Source organism: Cryptosporidium muris, genomic scaffold (assembly GCF_000006515.1).
Source record: "Cryptosporidium muris RN66 scf_1106632373453 genomic scaffold, whole genome shotgun sequence".
NCBI classification, from domain to species: domain Eukaryota; phylum Apicomplexa; class Conoidasida; order Eucoccidiorida; family Cryptosporidiidae; genus Cryptosporidium; species Cryptosporidium muris.
The window spans coordinates 13,358-32,890 of NW_002196570.1; the positions used below are offsets into that span (position 1 = coordinate 13,358).

Consider the following 19,533-nt stretch of genomic DNA (forward strand, 5'->3'; position numbering starts at 1 on the left):
AAGAAAAAAAATTTACAAACATTCTAAAGATTATAAACTCTAAATAATAGGGATCTAAATAAGTATTTCTAAGCTTAATGTATTCTTCAAGTGATTAATATCGATTGTATCTTGTGTAATTATTCACAGTAATTATCAATATTAATTTATATATATTGTTAGAATATTAAGTTAATTATTCATAATTCAATCTATAATTTCTATTTACTTGTAAACTGCACATAATTTTTAGATTTAGTTGTCATACAAACTAATAATCGTCCTAAACCCCCACCTAAAGTTTGTAAATGATGATATTCAATATTATATATATTACTCCAATCTTCATATAATTTATCAATACTAATAGATATTTCATTCAATATAACTGGTAATAAAAAAACAATTCTACCATTGTTTACTAAATATTTTGATGCAAATATTAACATATCATAAATTATATTTTTTACTGAGTGAATATATCCAAATCTTTTAGATGTTGGAAAGTGTGTGATATCATTAAAGTATTCATCCATGATTTCAAATTTTGTGGTTCTAGAGCTTGCTCTTATACCATATGGAGGGTCACAAATTATTGCATCAATAAAAGGGTATCTAAGGATTGATGAAGATACATCCATTCGAATTATCTCAGGTAAAGGTAATTTATAATATATAAAGTTTGAAAATACATTTCTAGAAAATGACTCGTCTAAAATTCCACTTTTAATTAAATGGGGATTTATATAAGAACATGACCAGCCATTTAAAACTCTAATATCGAGATCAGAACCAAAACAAAGAGCACCTAAATGAGATGCTGCAATTAAAGTTCCACCAGTTCCACAAAATGGGTCAAATATTATAGAATTCTTTTTAACTTTACCAATATTACACATAATAAAAGAAAGTTCGTTGTCTAGAGTTGTTGGACCTAATATTGGACGTTCATTTAAAGTATATTTAAACCACCAAGGAATTTTTTTTCCTATATTATGCCAATTTTGAATACCTACTGCTCTTCCCATGTAAACTCTTATTAATTCACAATTTTTGCTTTGTGTAGTTTCCTGAAAATTTTCTAATTTATTACAATTATCATTTATTTTAGAAAAGTCATCTTTATGTATTTTCATATTTTTCCATTCTTCAAGTATTACAAGAATTATTGATGGATTCTCTAAATTAACTCTCTCTTTCCCTGTAAATAAGAATCTAAAAAAATTCATACGATCAACTTGTTCTTGTCGTGAAAGTTTCTTCCTAATAGCTCTAACATACCAAGAAAATTCTAATGATTCATTTAAGTATCTATTTATATAATTATTCTTGATTTCGGGAAGTTCCAAATTACTTTTAACGGAGTTATAGTTTGATCCGCTAGACCATACTTCTATAAAACCTCTGATCAAAATACTTCTTCCAAGGATCTGTAATGCTACATTATCATTTGGTAATTTTACCCAAACAAAGGGACTTCTATTATCTGTTATATCAGGTCTTATTATCTCCTTATTATCCCCAACAGAGGTATTCTTAGATATTTCAGACCATAGTTCATGCTTGTCTACTCCATAAATAATAGCTAAAGATTCCAGTTCATCAAATCTGAATTCATAGTAATCATGATGTAGAGTAAACCAAGTTAGATATAGGGGCATAGGAGTAATATAGGAAGTTTAGTTAATCTCTAAATATCATCAGATGCTTAGAGCAAATTTAGATAGTACAACTTCTAGCGCCTATAATTATTTTTAGTTTTGATGTAATACTAAATATTTTTAAAAATCCTAAATAAAATGATAGAGCAAAAGAATATCGGCTTTAATCAAGATGGATCAAATACCAATTCTCAAAATAAGTCATCAAAGAAACGATATAGGGACTTAAAACGTCTCCTAAGTAGAGAGAATTTGCAAATCCCACAAGAAGCTAGGGAATCATTACAATTAGAATTTAAGAAACTCGAAGATATTATGGCTAGAGGTGGAAAATCAAATCATGAAAAGAAAATTGCACGTTATCTTGAATATAGAAGAAATAGAGACAAAAAAATGAGATTTACAGAATTAGTGAAGGTTAAAAGGCAGCTAAATAGGATTCAACACAAATTAGCAGATTTGATTGGCAATAATAATTTTTCAACGGACTCTCAGGAGTTAGATAAACTTAAGAGTGAAATGATTAAATACTCTAAATTACAAGATTATATCAGACTTTATAATTATTCAAAACAGAAGTGGTATATACCATTATTCCCTAGTACACAACTTGATGATAATATAACACAAAAACGTGATTATTTGATTGAAGAAATACAAAAAATAAAGAAAGAATTAAGAATTAGAAAAATGAAACCCTATACAAAGTATGGTCATAAAGAAAAGGATATATTTCTTATTTTTGATGAAGGTAAAAATATTGAAGATAGTAAATTAGCTGAGTCTGAAATTATGAATAAAGATGAAAGTTCTGTAAATTATAAAGGAAATAAGATTAATTATATTATAAAGGATTCTAATGTACAAGTTAATAAGTTACAAAAAAAAGTAAATAAAAGATTGGATAAGGTAGATAAAAAGAAAACATTTAGAGATGAAAACCCTAAACCAATGAAAATGAATAAAAATGAAGGAAAACAGAATACTCATATAGTATTTGAAGACTCAGATTAATATCTGTCTAGATATGTATTAAATATAAACACACTATATTTAAATATTACTGGTCAAGTATTAAATTAAACAAATTTGTGATTGAATTTTCTAAGTAAAATATTTGCAAATATAAGTAATATAGCAAATTTATTAGTAGATAAGATATAAAGATTTTAGTTGAGATATATTAAAATCGTTTGAAGATATGTTAATATTATTTATAAATCTGGTTAAGAATAGAAACAATTATTAATTTAAAAAAAAATAACCAAATAATATTGAATAATATTTAACTAATATATTATAAAGTTAATGTGAATAATTCCGCTCTTAATTTTTTTTTTTTTTCTAAGATGAAACTTCAATATTTATTGATAGAAATCTTTTAAAGAGTTTACATACAGCATATAATTGCAATTATTATAGTTCTATTAAAAGGTTGTATATCAATCTATTGAATGTATATATTTCTTAAGAATTTAATTTTTATATATTAAAATAACTAAAATATACAAAAGTATGGATTGTAAACAGAAAGTAGAGATAAAATTTAGTTCTCAATATTTTTTGTGCGTACCTTATGATATTTTATATTCCAGGTAATACTTTGTTGTATAAGTTTTAAATTAGATACATATATTGCTGAAGTAATTATTAAAAGATAATCCTTAAATTACAAATTACATATTATTTATTCTTGGTTATTCAAGTTAGAATTAAATCTTTTCAAGGGGTTCTATTCCCAAAAGATTTAGAGCAACTAAAAGTACCTTTTTAATTATAAAACAAAGAGCTAATCTGCTTTGCCTAATTTCAGGATCATTACAGTCTAAAATTCTACATGATGCGTAAAATTGGGCCACTAGTTCACATAGTTCGTAACAATACTCGGTCAATCTATTTATATGTAAATCGACAATTATCCCATCAAAAACTTCTGGAAATCTGATTATTTTCAGTGCTATGAGACGTTCTTCTGATTGTTGTATATTAATGGAATAACTAGATAATATTTCGATATCCGACTTATTATCGAGATTTAATCCAGATCTCCTGAATATTGCACATAACCTTGCATATGCATAAAGGAGGTAGACTGCTGTATTTCCTTTAGGATCTAACATTCTGTCGAATGAAAATTTATAATTTGTTAGACGATTCTGTTTCATGTCGAAATATTTGACTGCAGCATAACCAATTTTTTTGGCCATTTCTTTTAAATCATCATCTTCATATTCAATATTTCCATTAATTTTAGCATTTTGCAATCGTCTATTTATTAATTCATTATAAGCCCTTGTTACGGCTTCATCCAATAATTCCACTAATTTTACAGTATCTCCAGATCTTGTTTTAAATTTTTTACCATCTTCCCCTTGAATTACTCCAAATCCTACAAAATCCAATCTTGTTTTTGGTGGATTATGCCATTCCATAATCTTAGCAACTTCAAAAATTTTTAGAAAATGCTCTTCTTGACCTGAATCAGTAATATAAATAACCCAATCGGCTCTAATTTCCTTCAACCTATAATAAATAGCAGCTAAATCTGTTGAGTCATAACCATAGCCACCATCACTCTTTACAGCCATTAAAGGAATATTATTTACACTAGTAAATATGCATTGAGCTCCATCATCAAGTTGAATAATTCCCTTTTCCTTCATTTTTAGAATAACTTCAGGAATCAAATCATTATAAAAGCTTTCACCATATTCTTCTATATGTATATTTAAGCGATCATATACTTTTTGAAATTCAATACGACTAATTTCACAAATTTTTTTCCATGCAGCTCTTGCTGTAGGATCTCCACCTTGAAGTTTTACTACAACTTTTTGGCTTCTTAATTTAAATTCTGGATCTTGATCAAATTTTTTTTTGGCACTTCTATAAAATTCTTGTAGGTCTGATATTTCAGGTATATTAGATGTATAATCAGGATATTGTTCCTTTAAATATTCAATAAGCATTCCAAATTGTGTTCCCCAATCTCCAACATGGTTTATGCGAAATACTTCATATCCTAAATATTCAAATATACGGCAAATTGTATCCCCAATAATTGTAGAACGTAGATGACCTACGTGCATCTCTTTCGCTATATTTGGTGAAGAGAAATCAACAAGCACTTTCAGCTTTTTGTCTTCAATAATTTTCACAGGAGAAGATGATAAAGTTACTTGAATCTCTCCTCTTTGTAAAATATTTTGAAGATTTTTACGAAGAAAATCCGTCGAAATTTTGACTGTTATGAAACCTTGGGGTGCTACAATAATTGAGTCAAATAAAAAATTGGAATTAGGATCAGACATAATAAATTGCTTGATCTTTTCACCAATTTCCCTTGGACTTTTCATTCCCATACTTTTGCCAATAGTAGAAAAAATTAACATTCCACTATTACATTGATAATCCCCAAAATTCGGATTAGATATTGAGATTACAGCCTCATTCTCATATTCAGGAAATAGAGACTTTATGGACTTATTAAATACCTCTTTAATTATAATATGTGGACTTTCCATGATTAATAACAGTACTTTACAAGATATTTAAAGCAAAAATCTTAAGAAAATAACAATCAAATAGTAGATAATATTAAAGTATATTTATAGTGTCAATTATACATATCCGCCACATGAATAAAGTAACTATATAAGCAGTATATTAACAATTATATTATTACAAAACACTATATTTTGTAGATTAACTAATATATCTTGATAATAAGTAAACTAAATCTAAAATTGAACCTACTGATGATCAATTGGAGTTGACCACCAAGGATCTAGTAGGACTTCATTAAGTGTAATACGTTTATTTGGATCTGGTTGCAACATTTTACATAACAAAGATTTAAGAGCTGTATTCCAGGTTCTACATTCTCTAAATACATCAAAATTCATATTTGCTGAAACTAAATTTTGATATCTATGATCTTGTAGAATATCAGAATATTTCCAGATTCCTCCATCAGACCATATCCAGAACATTAGTATACCAAGCATATAAACATCAGCTATTCTTACTTTGAAGTAATAAGATTGCCTATCTGTTATTGAAATGAAAGATTTTTTAATTGTAGAGATCCCTTTAGATTTGTCTCTTGATATAAATGTATCTGTAAGTTCCTCTAGGGGATATTGAATATGATTTTCCTCAAGCTTCCAAAATATTCTCCAGCATTCAGGGGGCATGTAAGCCCCTTTTCCAACAGTTGGCTCACAACTTTCAAATTCAAAATAGTTACTTGGTGAATTTGTAGCCTTTTTAATATGCCTTAAGGGTTCATCAGCATCCTTTATATAATGTGTATGACAAGGATATTTAGTTATTATTGGAGTAGCTTTAGCAAAGTCACAAATACTTATCCCTTGAGGTCCAACTAAGATATTCTCTGGTGTAAAATCTAAATGACAAAGTCCTTTTAGATGTAAGTGGTTTAGTTGCAGTGCTAGATTATATTGAAGTTTTCTTTTCTCTTGAAATGTTAGAAGACTTTTCTCTTTTTCTCTACGATCTAAATAATCAAGTAAATCATCTCCATATAGCTCCGATACCAATATAATGTGTGTTATATCTTTTGAAACTCTAAAGCTTCTAGATACTGGAGCAATTTCGAAGTTTTTAGACAGATTATTTAAATCTGTTGCATCTTTATGCTCAAGAACTGCTAATAATTTTGGTGCTAATCCTTGGCTATATTTTTGAAGGAAAGCTAATGCTGCTGCTTCCATAACAAAATCTTCTCCATCAGTTACATAATCCCCATCCCAAATTTCATGCATTTCCCATTGTTTCATCCAAATATTTATTGGCACTCTTTTAATAAAGACATGTTGAACTTCATCCCTAGAATTCTTAAAATCTGATTTTATTGTACCTCTGAACATCTCTTGAACTCTACAACTTGTTGGTGAAGCTCCTAGAGTTGGGATTTTTTCTAATTTCCATTCTGAATAGGGAATTCCACTAAGTTTGAATGTATCCGAAGCTTTCCTTAATTTATTAATCAACTTCTTAGACTCCTTCCAAGAATAAAAAGTAATATCAAAGTTATCTTTACTTTTAAACTGTAAATCAGTACTCTTATTTAATTGAGTATTTTTTAATGAGAAATTCTGAATCTTAGTTTTACATGTTGTATTATTCAGTAATGAAGCTGTAGATGAATAAGAAACTGTATCAAATCCAACTTTATAATTATAATCAAATAATTTTAAACAAGGACTAGACAACGATTGTGGCATTGGTCTTGTAATTTCTTCAAAATCACAATCACGACTAAAAGTTTGTCTACTTCCTAAAATATTAGATGTAAGAGAAGTATTTTTTAAATTAGTTATTGAATAATAATCCGTGCAATCTTTGGATTTGAATTTACCTTCTGTTGAGAAATCAACTGCATAATTATTTATATTTGGAATACTATCAACTCTAATTGGTGAATTATCAACAATTTCAACGCTCTTATTACTACTCAAAATTGAATTTGGAGTTTGTATGTTTGTTGATAATGGTGAAGATGTAGCTACTGAATTACTATCACATGTTGTAGGAGTTACAGGACTAATTCCATGGCTTAATTTTGGATCATATGTACTGCAGTCATAACTAAGTATTTGTTCTGCAAATGATATTCCAAGAGAACTAGGTGATGGTAATTTTTTTATGTGCTCTTTTGAAGAGTTTGTAAGTTTTTTATAATCAGAGCTGTGATATAATAGAGATGCATTCAGCTTTGACTTATTACTATATTCAAACTTGTTAATATTATCTACATAAAATTCTTGAGTTTTCTTCTTTGGATTATAAATTAAATTTTCTGACATATCCTTTTCAAATACCTTGTATTTCGTTGCAGAGTTAGGTGAGGAAATACCAAGAGAATTTTTTATTAAACCAAGTATTTTGTTCCAAACTCCAGATTCCATATTACTTCTTTTCTCATTTATTTCTTTTTGAGAATTTAAATTATCCCTACTTTTATTATGTGAACTTACTTTATTTGCTGAAGATAGTTTCATTATATATAAAATATTTATACATGTAAATACATTATACCGATTTATTATCTATTCAAAGATAATTATGATATTAATTGTACTTTCTTCTAATAAATTGAACTGATAAATATATATTGTCAAATCTAGACTATAATAAAAAACACGAATTCGAGAGCTTTAATAATATAGCGTAATACTCTAAATTAATTCTTTATTCTATAAATTTTATTATTATTTTAGTAATAAATCTTTTTTCTTTTAAATCTGTTAGTATTATAAGATCCCTTAATATATAAAGTATAATACTATTTGCATTATTCAATAAGAAAATCATTATTATTAAAGTGATCATAACTAATAGAATCTCAATAATGTAGATATAATAATATAAATTTTTAAGTAACACATATTTCAACGTGTTATAGGTATACAATTAAGATTTTGATTATATTAGATAGGATTGGATTTTGGAGATTATTCCCGGTATTTAGAAACAAAAATAGAAGTCAATCTAAATTCCCCTTCCCATAATTGAATTTTTAATAATGTTAATTAAATATATCAAATTGTTATTATATAATTAATGTTATAAGGTATTTACATTCTCAATGATGGTGCAAAAAAAAAAAAAAAAATTGGCGCAAAATTTATTACTTAATACTAAATATTAAATGTTCTGATATTTACTTAAATATTACATTTTATATAAAAAAAGTCAGTATTAGATTGAATAGTTTCTTCGGAGACAAATTATCTAATTTATAATGAGATACTTATAGTTTAGATCAATTTTTATATCTGAAAATAATTTTTTTTCAAATATTTAAGTTTCATGCATGCACTTGGGAGTTTACTTTAACATTACTGTCTCTAACTAAAAATAAAAATATCCAATATTAAATTACTAAATACTTAAAAAATTGATAAATATTGGGTGCAAATAAAAATATAAGCTAAAACTCTACATATATACTTGAATAAGCAAATATTTTCCTAAAGATACACTTCTTTTAAGATAATTCAAAATTTTACTAAGATATTACAGTCCACTTTAGTATTTTGCTGAATTATCTACAAATCATTTCACATATAAACTATAATAGTGTTATATAACTATAACTATTTTTTAAGGAATACTTAATATTGTGAAAAAATATATCACTTTCAAGTATGAAAGAAAGTGGTAATAAATGAAGATATAAAGGTCTTATTAGTAAAATATACAAAAGTCAATTTATATAAACATTTTAAATATATAATTACTTCGTGAGGTTTCAACTCAATAGAAATTTTACTCCTTAAGAATTCATAATTTATTGATTTAAATTATAGAAAATACAAAATTTACATATACATGAAATTCTAAATTTTATAAAATTACTCGAATAAATAAGAAATTTATAATAGTAAATTATATAACTTCGTAGTTTATAAAACCAGTAGTTCATTTATTAGTTATTTTGCAATTAAAATCTTTTATTTTACATTTTCATTCAAGGGACTAAAAATAATAAAAGATAGATAATAATTTTACTTCTTTTTTCCTTAATTATATTTTAATACTCTTAAAAAGTTCAATATATTATTTTCCCTAAAATAGTTCCAGTTCTTATTTATTTGTTTGATATATCTTTTAAATGGGAAATATTTTATCATATTTTACTATTATAGATTGTTTTCTCAAATATAGATATTAGTTAAAATAAATCAATATTAAAAAGGAAGATATTCATAAAATTAAGAATCAATAGTTTCTTAAGTAATTTTCTAAAAGAGTATATTTACTTTAAGATAAATATATTTATTTAGAAAATTAGCTATTATATATATATTTAGATTATAATGAAAAATATGTATTTACATTAGAATTATTTAATAACAGTAGGAAAAAGTATAATTTTACTGCGGGTTATATATATTATAATTTTGTTAAAATTCTCAAATTCGAAGTAAAAGAATTGCGGTTAATCCTTATAGTAATTCATAATATTTAGTCACATGTGATTATTCAAGTACATTTTATAGAATCTAGAAATATAATGAAAGGTGAAATTTCAAAAGAACCATTAAATAAAAGCTCAGTAAAAAATCAAAAACCACACTTTGAACACTGTGTAAATTCTGTGGTATACAAACTAGAAGATTTAAAATATGAAGATTTCAACAATACACTATCTACTATATGTTCTGAGAGTTCATATAATGAAAATTCCTCATCCATTATGAATATTCAAAAGATAAATGATAAAAAAGAGTTAAAATCAAATAAAAAAAATAAGAAAATTTCCAAACATCGTGCCTATTTTCAATATATGTGGAGTATTTCAGATGAATTACCGTATATGATGATATTTTAGCTTTAGGAACATTTATTAGAAAAGATATATAAAAAGATAAAATCTCTAATATTGGATAGTTTAATATCTCTAAGTGTTTGTATTAGTATGATTTAAGTAATGATTTGTAAATTTAAGATCTATTTATCCTCGATTTTTATTGGAATTCCACCATTTCTACCAAACCAATCGACAACATTTAATAAAAAGTCTGTCAAGTGTTCCAATTTACTTATACTGTGATGTTCACTAGGATATTGCAAAAATTTAACTTTAGTTTTTCCAATTGATTTAAGGATCTTATAATACTCAATAGTTTGTGATGGAGGTACACGGATATCATCAGTGCCAATAGCTAGTAGTAAAGGTGTTGTAACATTAGAAATTCTTGCAATAGGTGAATTTTCATAAAGTCTTTTAATTTGATCTGATGTATATGATGCATTCTTCCAGAACTGAACATTAGACTCACAAATTAATCCTAATGATATATCAGGAATATCTGTTACACCTATTTTTGTGGCTGCATTAGTAACTCCATTAATACTACATGCTGCATTAAATCTGTTTGGATACATACCAACTAAATGGAGTGTAATAAATCCACCATAAGATCCACCAAATACAAAACAACATTTACTATCAATAAAATCTTTATATTTCAAAATTACACTTTCCATTATATCATGCACATCTTTAACTTCAATATTCCCAGCACTTCCAATTAGACAATTTGAGTAATTATCACCAAATCCTATTGATCCACGATAATTCGGAAGTAATACAGCATATCCCAATGATACAAAGAAACAATTAGTAATTGCAAAGTTACACACTGAAACACTATTTGGCCCCCCATGAACATTAACAACTATTGGTATCTTTTGTAGGTTCTCAAATAATTTAGGTTTCATTAAGATATGTTTATCTTCAAATATTTCATAACTAATATTACTAAGTAACTCAATAAATTTATCTGAACAATTATTGAAATTTGATTTTGCAAATTTAGGAAATTCAGTATCTAAAATATTTTGTTCAATTCCAACAGGGCTACTTATTGTTTTTATTTCATTAGCATATAATATATGATTAGATGTTGGATTAAAATCTTTTATTTCGGCAAGAATAGCTAATGATGGTATGATTGGAGATGAAAAAACAATTAATAAGTACCATGAATTACTCTTCTTTGATTTAGTTACATCCAAAATATTATAACATCCAATTAATGAACAGTTCTTATTTTTCGGTACAAATTCAATTTTGCAAACTTCACATGTATCTACATTTATTGCAACTAAAATTGTAAATGGGCCTTGAATAGTAGAAGTAATTATCCATCTTGTATCTGGAACTATCTTTATTGTATTCAATTCATCACCAAAAAGTCCACAAAATCCTTGGAAAACCTTTGGGTGAATGGTATTTATAGGATCTGAATAATTTTCAACACATACACGTTTTGGTCCATTACATATCCACCCTTTATCAGACTTATATAAATCTTGAATACATAGTTTTATTGAAAACCAATGAACAGAAACATTATTTAACATTGAATATGAATAATAAATAATTGAACACCTTATATTTGAATCTTTACCACTATATGGTATAACAGTTGCTGCTCTAACAAATTCATCATCTGAAGAAATAGTGATTGGAGTAATATTTAAATTACATAGTTCACTTTTAATATTATTATTTAAAATATATTTATCAATATCACTTAATAAAAGAATTTTTGATGGTCTTCTAAAACAAAAACAGTAGCCAAGTTTTATTGGATTATTCTCTACTGTAGTAATTATTAGACCTGTTTCATCAGGTAATAAATCCATATAAAAAACTGAACATGTATCTGAACCTTTAAAATTTAAAGCTATAGGTTGTTCACCAATTCCAGAAAATTTATCATCAATATTCCACACAAATATACTAGGATGTGAAAATTTATAGTAATGCTCACCCCAATGTTCAGAAAATTCAAATTTTCTCCCATATTCTATAATCTCTTCTTTATTACTTTCTTCTTTATTTATACAGAACCATTCTTTAACTTTAGCTTTTTGTGACTCTGCAATATAAAGCAGTAAATTATGTTTTAAACTTACCTTAATAGTTTTATTATTCATAATAGAAAAAATTGGTCCATGAATAGTTTGTGATATACTTTCAAAAGAAGAAATAAGCCCAAAAGGTTTATTTGAATAACTATTAATATTCCAAATATCTAATTTAGCTCCAGACTTATCATCACCATCAAATAACAAAAATATATAATCATCTACTATAGTCCATGAATTAGCATTTATAAATGGACACGCCGAATTTACTACTGTATTTTCTTCATTTACTAATTTTTGTATCATTGAAAATGAACATAATTTAGTTGTTGTCCGTGTTTGATTTGTAATCTTTAAGTAGGATGCAATCTCATAATCTGATGAATGTAAAAAACCAGATGTACATTTCCAGTGACCACCCAATATTATATTCCATAAAGATCGTGTATCCATGATTTAATATATTAATAAAAAAATTTACAATTTCTTAAATATAAATTTCAAGCTCCTATTATTTTGTGTGGAGACGTATTGGGGAACATAAACTGTATGCAAAAAAGTAATAGGATAAAAGTATCAATAAATATAACTTAACTAATAACTGTATCAAGTAATTTTTGAAATATTTCAGTAAATTGTATATGAATCTATCTTACTAATAACATATAAGACTTTTAATTAAATCTTTGATTATTGTAAAATCTTGTTAATTTCTACTTTATACTAAATACACTTAAATATTAATTTTCCTGGTATAATAGATTAATCATTATGTATAGACCTAGATGGTTAATTTTGGAGCTTAATATATTAGATTGAAATTATATCTATTGAATATCTAAAATGTTGAAATTAGGTATATCTTATAGATTACTAAATAACTAAGTTCTAAATATAATGGTTTTATTGAAATTTATAAAAAAAAAAAAATTATTATAACCTCTAAAGAAAAATCTTATATTTAAAAATATAAGAAGATTATTGCACTTTATTTTAAAAAGTTTTTATTATTTAAATATGATACTAAAGTTTTAATTTTTTTAATGATATTTAATTAATTAATCTAAATAAAAAAAAGTCTAATTGAAAATTTGATATTGGCATATTTTATTATAAATCAAGTGAATATTAACTAATTTATAGAGTTTTCTAATTTATTTATAAAGATAATGTATTTGGGAATAAATCAGGAATATAATAATAAATATGTTAAATAGTATAATAAATTACTTGTGATAATATTAATTTGTATAATTAATTAATTATTTATTATCTATTTTATTATATTCAAATATATTTAACATTATATATATTATTTATGTTAAAGATAAATACTTTTTTTCTAAACAGTCGTTATATTAAAATATAAATGAAATGGTTCTTATTAATATATATCGTAACTAAAACTATATGTACAATTTATATACTATTTGAATTTTACTAATAAATAGGTAATATGAAATTATTTAATATCTTGAAGTTCTAATACTCAGATAGTTTTAAGATTTCTACATTTAATATTAACAATTTTTTCATTTTCTTTATTAAATTACTACTAAACTACAAAAAATTTATTTAGATTAACATATGTTATATATAAAATTGATAAGAGAAATTAGTTTGAATATATTATTTTATATTTAAAAAAAGAAAGAGAAAAAAAATCTATAAACTAGTTGTAAATAACTTTGGTTATAAATATTACATAAATAACTAAAAAATATATAAAAACAGAATCACTTATGATTTTGATTAAGGCAACTTACATAGGCTTTAACTATAAAAGTACAAAAAATACTCATAATACAAATGTTGATGAATAATTTTGATAAATATTTTAATATATTTTTAATTTATACATATTATCAAATTGCCAATATTTTGTAAAATAATCAGTTAAATTCTTAAAATAACTTGTTTATATTAATGATTTCAAAAAAAAAAAAAAAAAAAATCACTAGGTATTTTAAGTAGAAAATTTAAGTAATTTTAATTAACTAAAAAAATATTACACTAAAATTTAAATACAATTTATTTAAGTATTATATTAGAAAATCCACTTCAATATACTTTTTAGCTTAATACATAATAATATCCGAATATTTATAATTTCAATATTTATAATTGTAAAATATAAAATTAGCTATTTCTTAATTGTGACTAGTGAAATATTAAAAAAATTGTTGTAAACTTAAAAAAATATATTAAAGTACAATACATTCTTTCTAGAAAATTATTTATATATTAAATAATATTAGCCTAGTCTTTGAATAAATTGTAACTTTATAAAGGATGGTAGATTTAAGATATTAAAGGGGAAAAAATGTATATTTAATCTCTATTTAAAACTTTAATATTGAAGTAAATAATGCAAAGATCGACCTTTAATATATGTTAAATGATATTCACAATCTTAATTTGAAAGATTAAAATTTAAGTTATTTAATTATAAAATTAAAATATTTAATACCCTATAACATGCTAAAATATTAGTATAATAAAAGCTTAATAAGAATATTGTAATTAAAACTTCACAAATTTATATATAAATTCAACAGTTCTAATTAATGACCTACTAAAAGAATTGTATTTAATTAAATATAGATTGTATATATAAATATACAATTTATAATAAATCTAAGTTGTATATATAAAGTATTCAATAAATTCAAGTTCAAGATTGTTAAATTTAATATAAAAATATTTGAAGTGAAACTGAATACAAGTTTGCCCTGAGAAAACTTAAAGTTCAGGTATTTAAATTCAACAATATAAAAGATATATGAAATTATATTGTCAAAGTACACTCCAAATATTTTTTTTTTTATTAAAGATTCCAAAATATAAAATTAAAAGTTAGAAATATAGTTATCTCCAAATAGTATAGTATATAAAAAATTATATAAAGATAACTATATTTTATTGAAAAGTTTGATTTAGTTAGTGAGATATATTGAGGTCTATTATCCATAGTAAATTGTACCTGGATATGGTTGCTTCTGAGGAACTTTTTTTATACCTTGTTGACTCCATAAATTATACGGAGTATCTGTATATTGGTTTGGGTTATTTTGGTTTTTCAAGTTTTGGAAGTTAATATCTTGGGTAGATTTTTGTTGTCTCAAATCATGATTTGGAAGATATTGAGTGTTTTGGTATTGATTATCAATAGGGTTTTTAAATATTAAGTCATTATTACCGGATTGAAATTGGTTAATTGAATTATCAGTAATTTGTTGCACTTTATTACATTGGTACTGAAAATCACTCTGGGAAACTTCAGTTGAACCAACAGAATATGATAATGTATTGTTGCTTTTTTTTAATGCTCTTCTAGTACTCTCTCTCTCACGTTTTTTTTGTAGTAAAAGAGATCTTTTTTGTTCTAGAGTTGAAGTTTCACCACTTAAATCCCCATATATAGGATAAGAATTAAATGTGCAATGATTTTGAGTTTTTAATTGTCCTGTGTGTGGATCTATAAGTTCATTAAAATTCGTTTGAGTTGAAAATGATTTATTATTACTATTTTGATTATATTCTGCAATTTGTTCGAAATTTGAGCTATTGTAAGTTGATTGTTTTGGTATCTGTTGTAAATATTCTAAATTTGAATTTAATTGATGCATTTTTATTTCTGAAGAATTAACACAATCTGTAGATGAATAAAAGTATTGTTTTGTTTTAGATTTTATGGTTTCAGTATTACTACCACTTTGCATATAATCGGGTGTAACTAAATTATTAGATTTAAGTGAACTAAAAATTGAAGGACTTAAAGATGGCTGATTTGAATTTAATGTTGTTCTTGATAAATTTGGCGACATTGCAAAATCTTCTAAATTTGTAGTTTTAGGATGCTCTTCAGTATTTATCAGCTCATCATTTATATTTAAAGATTTTCTCGTTAATGGGCTATAAAACTGATTAAATTCACTTGTTCCATTAGATAAATATGTTTGTAAGATACCGTCATTTTTGGGAAATTTCAAACATTTTGAGTTAATATATTCAGGTGATAAATTTTCAATTTTATTCAAGTTTATATGTAAATTGTCATTTATAGTTGTATCTGAATGTGAACATTCACTACTAGATGTTTTAGTAAGTTTATTATCTTTAGCATCAGTATTAACTATATTAAAAATTCGTTCACGTTTAGCAGTTTTTCGTCTCGAGGTTTTAGGGTAGTGAATATCTTTATTTATATTAGAATATGTTGTAGAGTTTATATCTATCTTTGGTAAATCTGGAATAATTTCAAATAAAAGATTCATATAAGATGAAGGACTTAGTTGGGTTGTAGAAAATGATTCTGATTCATTTTCACAAGTAAGTTTCTTTTCAGAAAAGTCATTTAGTGCACAGTGATCATTTCCAGTGGAATCTGAATCTTTTCTATAATTAGGTAGACTATCAGGTACATAACCACTAAGTATAAAATGTTTCATATGTCTAAGTAAATCAAGAGCATTATTTTCTGGTAATATTTGGGGAAATTCATCAAAGTTAAAAGGTTTTGCCGATTGCATATTTGTTGCCCAACATAATAATGGCATTTTACGCATAATAAATCTCTTATTTGTTTCTGTAAATGTGATGGATTTAATCCATCTATCCATGATTTGCAATTGACTCATTATTTCTTGGCAATAATTCTCTATTTCATGCTTTTTATGTCTATAAGTTTGGATAATCTCCTCCCAGGCTTCCACATTTCTTGCACAATCTTTGTAGCATTTACTAATATTATGACATAAAACAGAACGTAAACTCCACAATACTGACATTCCGCTTGCTCCAGTAGGTTCTTTCATAACTTCTTTAGGTATATATATAGATGGAGCTGTTGTTTGTTGAGAAGGTATACATGATGTCTGTCTTCCAATTGAATTTACCTGAGATATATCTGAAGTTGAGCTATTCCCAGTTGTAGAACGTCTATATCTATTGGAACTATTCAAAGAACTACGTTGTCTAGATTTACTTCTTGAAATCGAGGAGTTTGTCTGCTTGTTTGAAGAACAAGGTTTAATTTTCGTATTTGTATTGGAAGAATCTTTATTATCACTTGATTGAGAGGTTTGAACAGAAATATTATTGGCTTGTAGCCATAAAGAGCCTAAGTGTGTATCTTCAGTTATTGAAAGCCTTAAATATAAATTACTGATATAAGAATAACATGCATAATCTAAATTATTACAGGGTATATTGGATGTATCTGAAATGATATTTTGTGAATCCTCCTCAATGATATACTTAGAACCTCCAAACTGCTTCATAAATTCATACCAAGTAATTTCCCTACCAAATAATTTATTTGGAATAGAACATTGAACAAAATGACCACAAAAGTGTGTTTTCAGGTAATTTTTGAGCTTTCTGAGTTGTTGATTTCTTAAGCATCTTTCACAATTACAAGTCCCATTGCAAAAGGGGCAATAATACCTAAGTAACACTCCATTGGAATACTTTTGTTTAATTATAGAGGAAAAATTATGCAGTATGCAATCAGAACAATACATACGCCAACAATTATTCAAAGTAATACCACGAGTAATAAATACATCATTTGATTCATTTAGCTGATCTTTAGAAGTCCCAAAACTTTGACAAATATTGCAAATTTGATTAGATGGAACTCTACATATATGAGTATTATTGTTGCAATTTTTCTGAGGTGACAAAGATCCAAATGTGTTATAACCCGTTTTCGACTTATGTGTTTTCAATGGAAATACTAACTCCTCTTTATCTTGTATTTCACTAGATGTTGCCCAAGGAATTAATGAACGAGATGAGTATGAAATAGCTAAAGAATTACTCGAATTAGCTGAAATATCTAGAGAGCTTATAGTATTAGAAGAAAGAGAACCTGAATATTTTATTTTTGATGGACATCTAGAAAATTTCAATTTTGTACTTCCACGTCTGCAATAGTGACAAAGTGGTACCCTTGTTAAAGAGATACATCCTAAAGGAGGAGATCTAATAATATTTTCTTGATTAGATATATTTGTAGAACTTCTTATATTAGAATATTGAGTGGAGTTATCAGATGTTGAATATTCACAAGTATCAATATTAGCTGAACTATTAGGTATATTATCATTACTTAAATATTTGTCTTCAGTTACTTTTTGTGACGAATTATATTCTTCAGATGAAATCTTACTGTTCTCAATATTTATAGGAGTTAAACCTGAATTGTATAGATATTCAAAGATCTTATTATCACATTTATAACTTGCATATGCAACCTGATCCTTTGGAAGACTTACGAAATATTTACTTTCCAAAGTATTTTTCCTAAATAAAAGTAATTGTAAAAGTTGATCTTGTTTAATCCAAGAAACTCTAACTGATTCACCATCATCCCATGTAGTTAAATATTCATTATTATTAGCGTCATAATATAAAATTTCCTCTAGTGAGTCAATAAACTGTTTTATACTATGATAATGTAAAGCTCTTATCACATACTCTCTGCAAACCTTCCTATGATATCTAGATAGTGATCTTCTAGAAAAATCCAAACTAAGTCCCTTGTTAATAGATGCTTTTAAATCTATAATTATTTTATCTAATTCATGTTCAATATATACAGCTCTATTGTATGTAACTTTCCATTCTTCAAATAATACATTGAATTTTGAGGTATTATATATTTCCTGACGCAAAATATCATGATTATCTACTTCAGAAGTAGGTATTGATAATTTATTAGTTTCGTTTGTAGATTTATCTACATTCATTAAATTAGAATGTAGTTCTAACTTATTAATACTTCTAGGATCCATTCCTGGGATTTCAAGTGTCGGTAAATTTAATCTAAATAAAAATTCTGTCATTGTTGATTCAGTTATTATATTAACCTCATCTTTATTGTTGGTATTATCTTCACTAATACTATGATCTTCGTTATTTCTATTATTAATACCAAGTAAAATAAAAAGCTCTTCAATATCAAATAAGTCTTGTAATGCCCATCTATATGCAAAATGAATACCTATAGAAGTCTTTTCACATGGAGGTTTTGCATCTGGACGCCCCGTAAATTCTAGAACTTTAAGCCACCTTTCATCTATGGGATAGAACACACGTTCCATTGCTTCCCAAAACTGTTCAGTGTTACGTATGTCATCATTAGAGAATAGTGTAAGAAAATCTTGAGGACCAATAGTTTCATCATCCAATAGGAGGCGCGTTGTAAGCTGTTTTGGTGTTTGTTCCTGATTCTTAATAAAATTTATAGGTTTCTTCCTTTTACTATGGATTCCCCTACGATTATCAGGTGCTGCCAATCGACGTTCAGGGAACAGAATCGACCCTAAAGTCACACTCATAATTTCTAAACTACTTCATCTATATCCTTTTAATAAATCAAACTATTAAAGAGAAATAAATCACCAAAAACGATCGGTACCTTTTTGGCGGTAATATGCAGCGCCAATTTGTGTAATTTCGTGGTCCAATTTTACAG

General features: G+C 25.7%; 7 protein-coding genes across 7 annotated transcripts, besides 33 other annotated features; 2 read left to right on the forward strand and 5 right to left on the reverse strand.

Moving 5' to 3' along the window:
• Window positions 1-15: part of a sequence feature (AT_rich) that runs on past the window's edge.
• A 114-nt stretch (window positions 16-129) lies between these two features.
• Window positions 130-180: a sequence feature (AT_rich).
• Window positions 181-200: 20 nt separating this feature from the next.
• Window positions 201-1,640, reverse strand: CMU_037680 (tRNA guanosine-2'-O-methyltransferase TRM11, putative; the record flags this gene model as incomplete). Its single annotated transcript, XM_002139016.1, has 1 exon — window positions 201-1,640. The coding sequence occupies one exon, from the start codon at window positions 1,638-1,640 to the stop codon at window positions 201-203; it is 1,440 nt and encodes a 479-aa protein (XP_002139052.1).
• Window positions 1,641-1,778: 138 nt separating this feature from the next.
• Window positions 1,779-2,654, forward strand: CMU_037690 (uncharacterized protein; the record flags this gene model as incomplete). The annotated part of the gene is made up of 1 exon (XM_002139017.1): window positions 1,779-2,654. One exon carries the CDS (start codon window positions 1,779-1,781, stop codon window positions 2,652-2,654), a length of 876 nt encoding a protein of 291 aa, XP_002139053.1.
• Window positions 2,655-2,880: 226 nt separating this feature from the next.
• Window positions 2,881-2,944: a sequence feature (AT_rich).
• A 153-nt stretch (window positions 2,945-3,097) lies between these two features.
• Window positions 3,098-3,148: a sequence feature (AT_rich).
• Window positions 3,149-3,352: 204 nt separating this feature from the next.
• On the reverse strand, window positions 3,353-5,164 carry CMU_037700 (arginyl-tRNA synthetase family protein; the record flags this gene model as incomplete). The annotated part of the gene is made up of 1 exon (XM_002139018.1): window positions 3,353-5,164. The coding sequence occupies one exon, from the start codon at window positions 5,162-5,164 to the stop codon at window positions 3,353-3,355; it is 1,812 nt and encodes a 603-aa protein (XP_002139054.1).
• A 228-nt stretch (window positions 5,165-5,392) lies between these two features.
• CMU_037710 (uncharacterized protein) lies at window positions 5,393-7,666 on the reverse strand (the record flags this gene model as incomplete). Its single annotated transcript, XM_002139019.1, has 1 exon — window positions 5,393-7,666. The coding sequence occupies one exon, from the start codon at window positions 7,664-7,666 to the stop codon at window positions 5,393-5,395; it is 2,274 nt and encodes a 757-aa protein (XP_002139055.1).
• Window positions 6,836-6,863: a sequence feature (AT_rich).
• Window positions 7,665-7,685: a sequence feature (AT_rich).
• Window positions 7,686-7,844: 159 nt separating this feature from the next.
• Window positions 7,845-7,909: a sequence feature (AT_rich).
• A 113-nt stretch (window positions 7,910-8,022) lies between these two features.
• Window positions 8,023-8,044: a sequence feature (AT_rich).
• A 135-nt stretch (window positions 8,045-8,179) lies between these two features.
• Window positions 8,180-8,230: a sequence feature (AT_rich).
• Window positions 8,231-8,287: 57 nt separating this feature from the next.
• Window positions 8,288-8,359: a sequence feature (AT_rich).
• Window positions 8,360-8,520: 161 nt separating this feature from the next.
• Window positions 8,521-8,577: a sequence feature (AT_rich).
• A 299-nt stretch (window positions 8,578-8,876) lies between these two features.
• Window positions 8,877-8,907: a sequence feature (AT_rich).
• Window positions 8,908-8,953: 46 nt separating this feature from the next.
• Window positions 8,954-9,064: a sequence feature (AT_rich).
• Window positions 9,065-9,421: 357 nt separating this feature from the next.
• Window positions 9,422-9,524: a sequence feature (AT_rich).
• A 30-nt stretch (window positions 9,525-9,554) lies between these two features.
• Window positions 9,555-9,582: a sequence feature (AT_rich).
• Window positions 9,583-9,684: 102 nt separating this feature from the next.
• CMU_037720 (uncharacterized protein) lies at window positions 9,685-10,002 on the forward strand (the record flags this gene model as incomplete). Its single annotated transcript, XM_002139020.1, has 1 exon — window positions 9,685-10,002. The coding sequence occupies one exon, from the start codon at window positions 9,685-9,687 to the stop codon at window positions 10,000-10,002; it is 318 nt and encodes a 105-aa protein (XP_002139056.1).
• Window positions 10,003-10,121: 119 nt separating this feature from the next.
• CMU_037730 (prolyl oligopeptidase family protein) lies at window positions 10,122-12,503 on the reverse strand (the record flags this gene model as incomplete). Its single annotated transcript, XM_002139021.1, has 1 exon — window positions 10,122-12,503. The coding sequence occupies one exon, from the start codon at window positions 12,501-12,503 to the stop codon at window positions 10,122-10,124; it is 2,382 nt and encodes a 793-aa protein (XP_002139057.1).
• Window positions 11,675-11,704: a sequence feature (AT_rich).
• Window position 12,504: 1 nt separating the features above from the next.
• Window positions 12,505-12,551: a sequence feature (AT_rich).
• Window positions 12,552-12,951: 400 nt separating this feature from the next.
• Window positions 12,952-13,127: a sequence feature (AT_rich).
• Window positions 13,128-13,263: 136 nt separating this feature from the next.
• Window positions 13,264-13,374: a microsatellite.
• A 188-nt stretch (window positions 13,375-13,562) lies between these two features.
• Window positions 13,563-13,699: a sequence feature (AT_rich).
• A 43-nt stretch (window positions 13,700-13,742) lies between these two features.
• Window positions 13,743-13,781: a sequence feature (AT_rich).
• An 87-nt stretch (window positions 13,782-13,868) lies between these two features.
• Window positions 13,869-13,916: a sequence feature (AT_rich).
• A 68-nt stretch (window positions 13,917-13,984) lies between these two features.
• Window positions 13,985-14,004: a microsatellite.
• Window positions 14,005-14,024: 20 nt separating this feature from the next.
• Window positions 14,025-14,100: a sequence feature (AT_rich).
• A 48-nt stretch (window positions 14,101-14,148) lies between these two features.
• Window positions 14,149-14,192: a sequence feature (AT_rich).
• Window positions 14,193-14,216: 24 nt separating this feature from the next.
• Window positions 14,217-14,259: a sequence feature (AT_rich).
• Window positions 14,260-14,279: 20 nt separating this feature from the next.
• Window positions 14,280-14,307: a sequence feature (AT_rich).
• Window positions 14,308-14,475: 168 nt separating this feature from the next.
• Window positions 14,476-14,519: a sequence feature (AT_rich).
• A 118-nt stretch (window positions 14,520-14,637) lies between these two features.
• Window positions 14,638-14,687: a sequence feature (AT_rich).
• A 46-nt stretch (window positions 14,688-14,733) lies between these two features.
• Window positions 14,734-14,756: a sequence feature (AT_rich).
• A 104-nt stretch (window positions 14,757-14,860) lies between these two features.
• Window positions 14,861-14,905: a sequence feature (AT_rich).
• Window positions 14,906-14,937: 32 nt separating this feature from the next.
• Window positions 14,938-14,974: a sequence feature (AT_rich).
• A 39-nt stretch (window positions 14,975-15,013) lies between these two features.
• Window positions 15,014-19,396, reverse strand: CMU_037740 (uncharacterized protein; the record flags this gene model as incomplete). Its single annotated transcript, XM_002139022.1, has 1 exon — window positions 15,014-19,396. One exon carries the CDS (start codon window positions 19,394-19,396, stop codon window positions 15,014-15,016), a length of 4,383 nt encoding a protein of 1,460 aa, XP_002139058.1.
• Window positions 18,913-18,989: a microsatellite.
• Window positions 19,397-19,533: the final 137 nt, after the last annotated feature.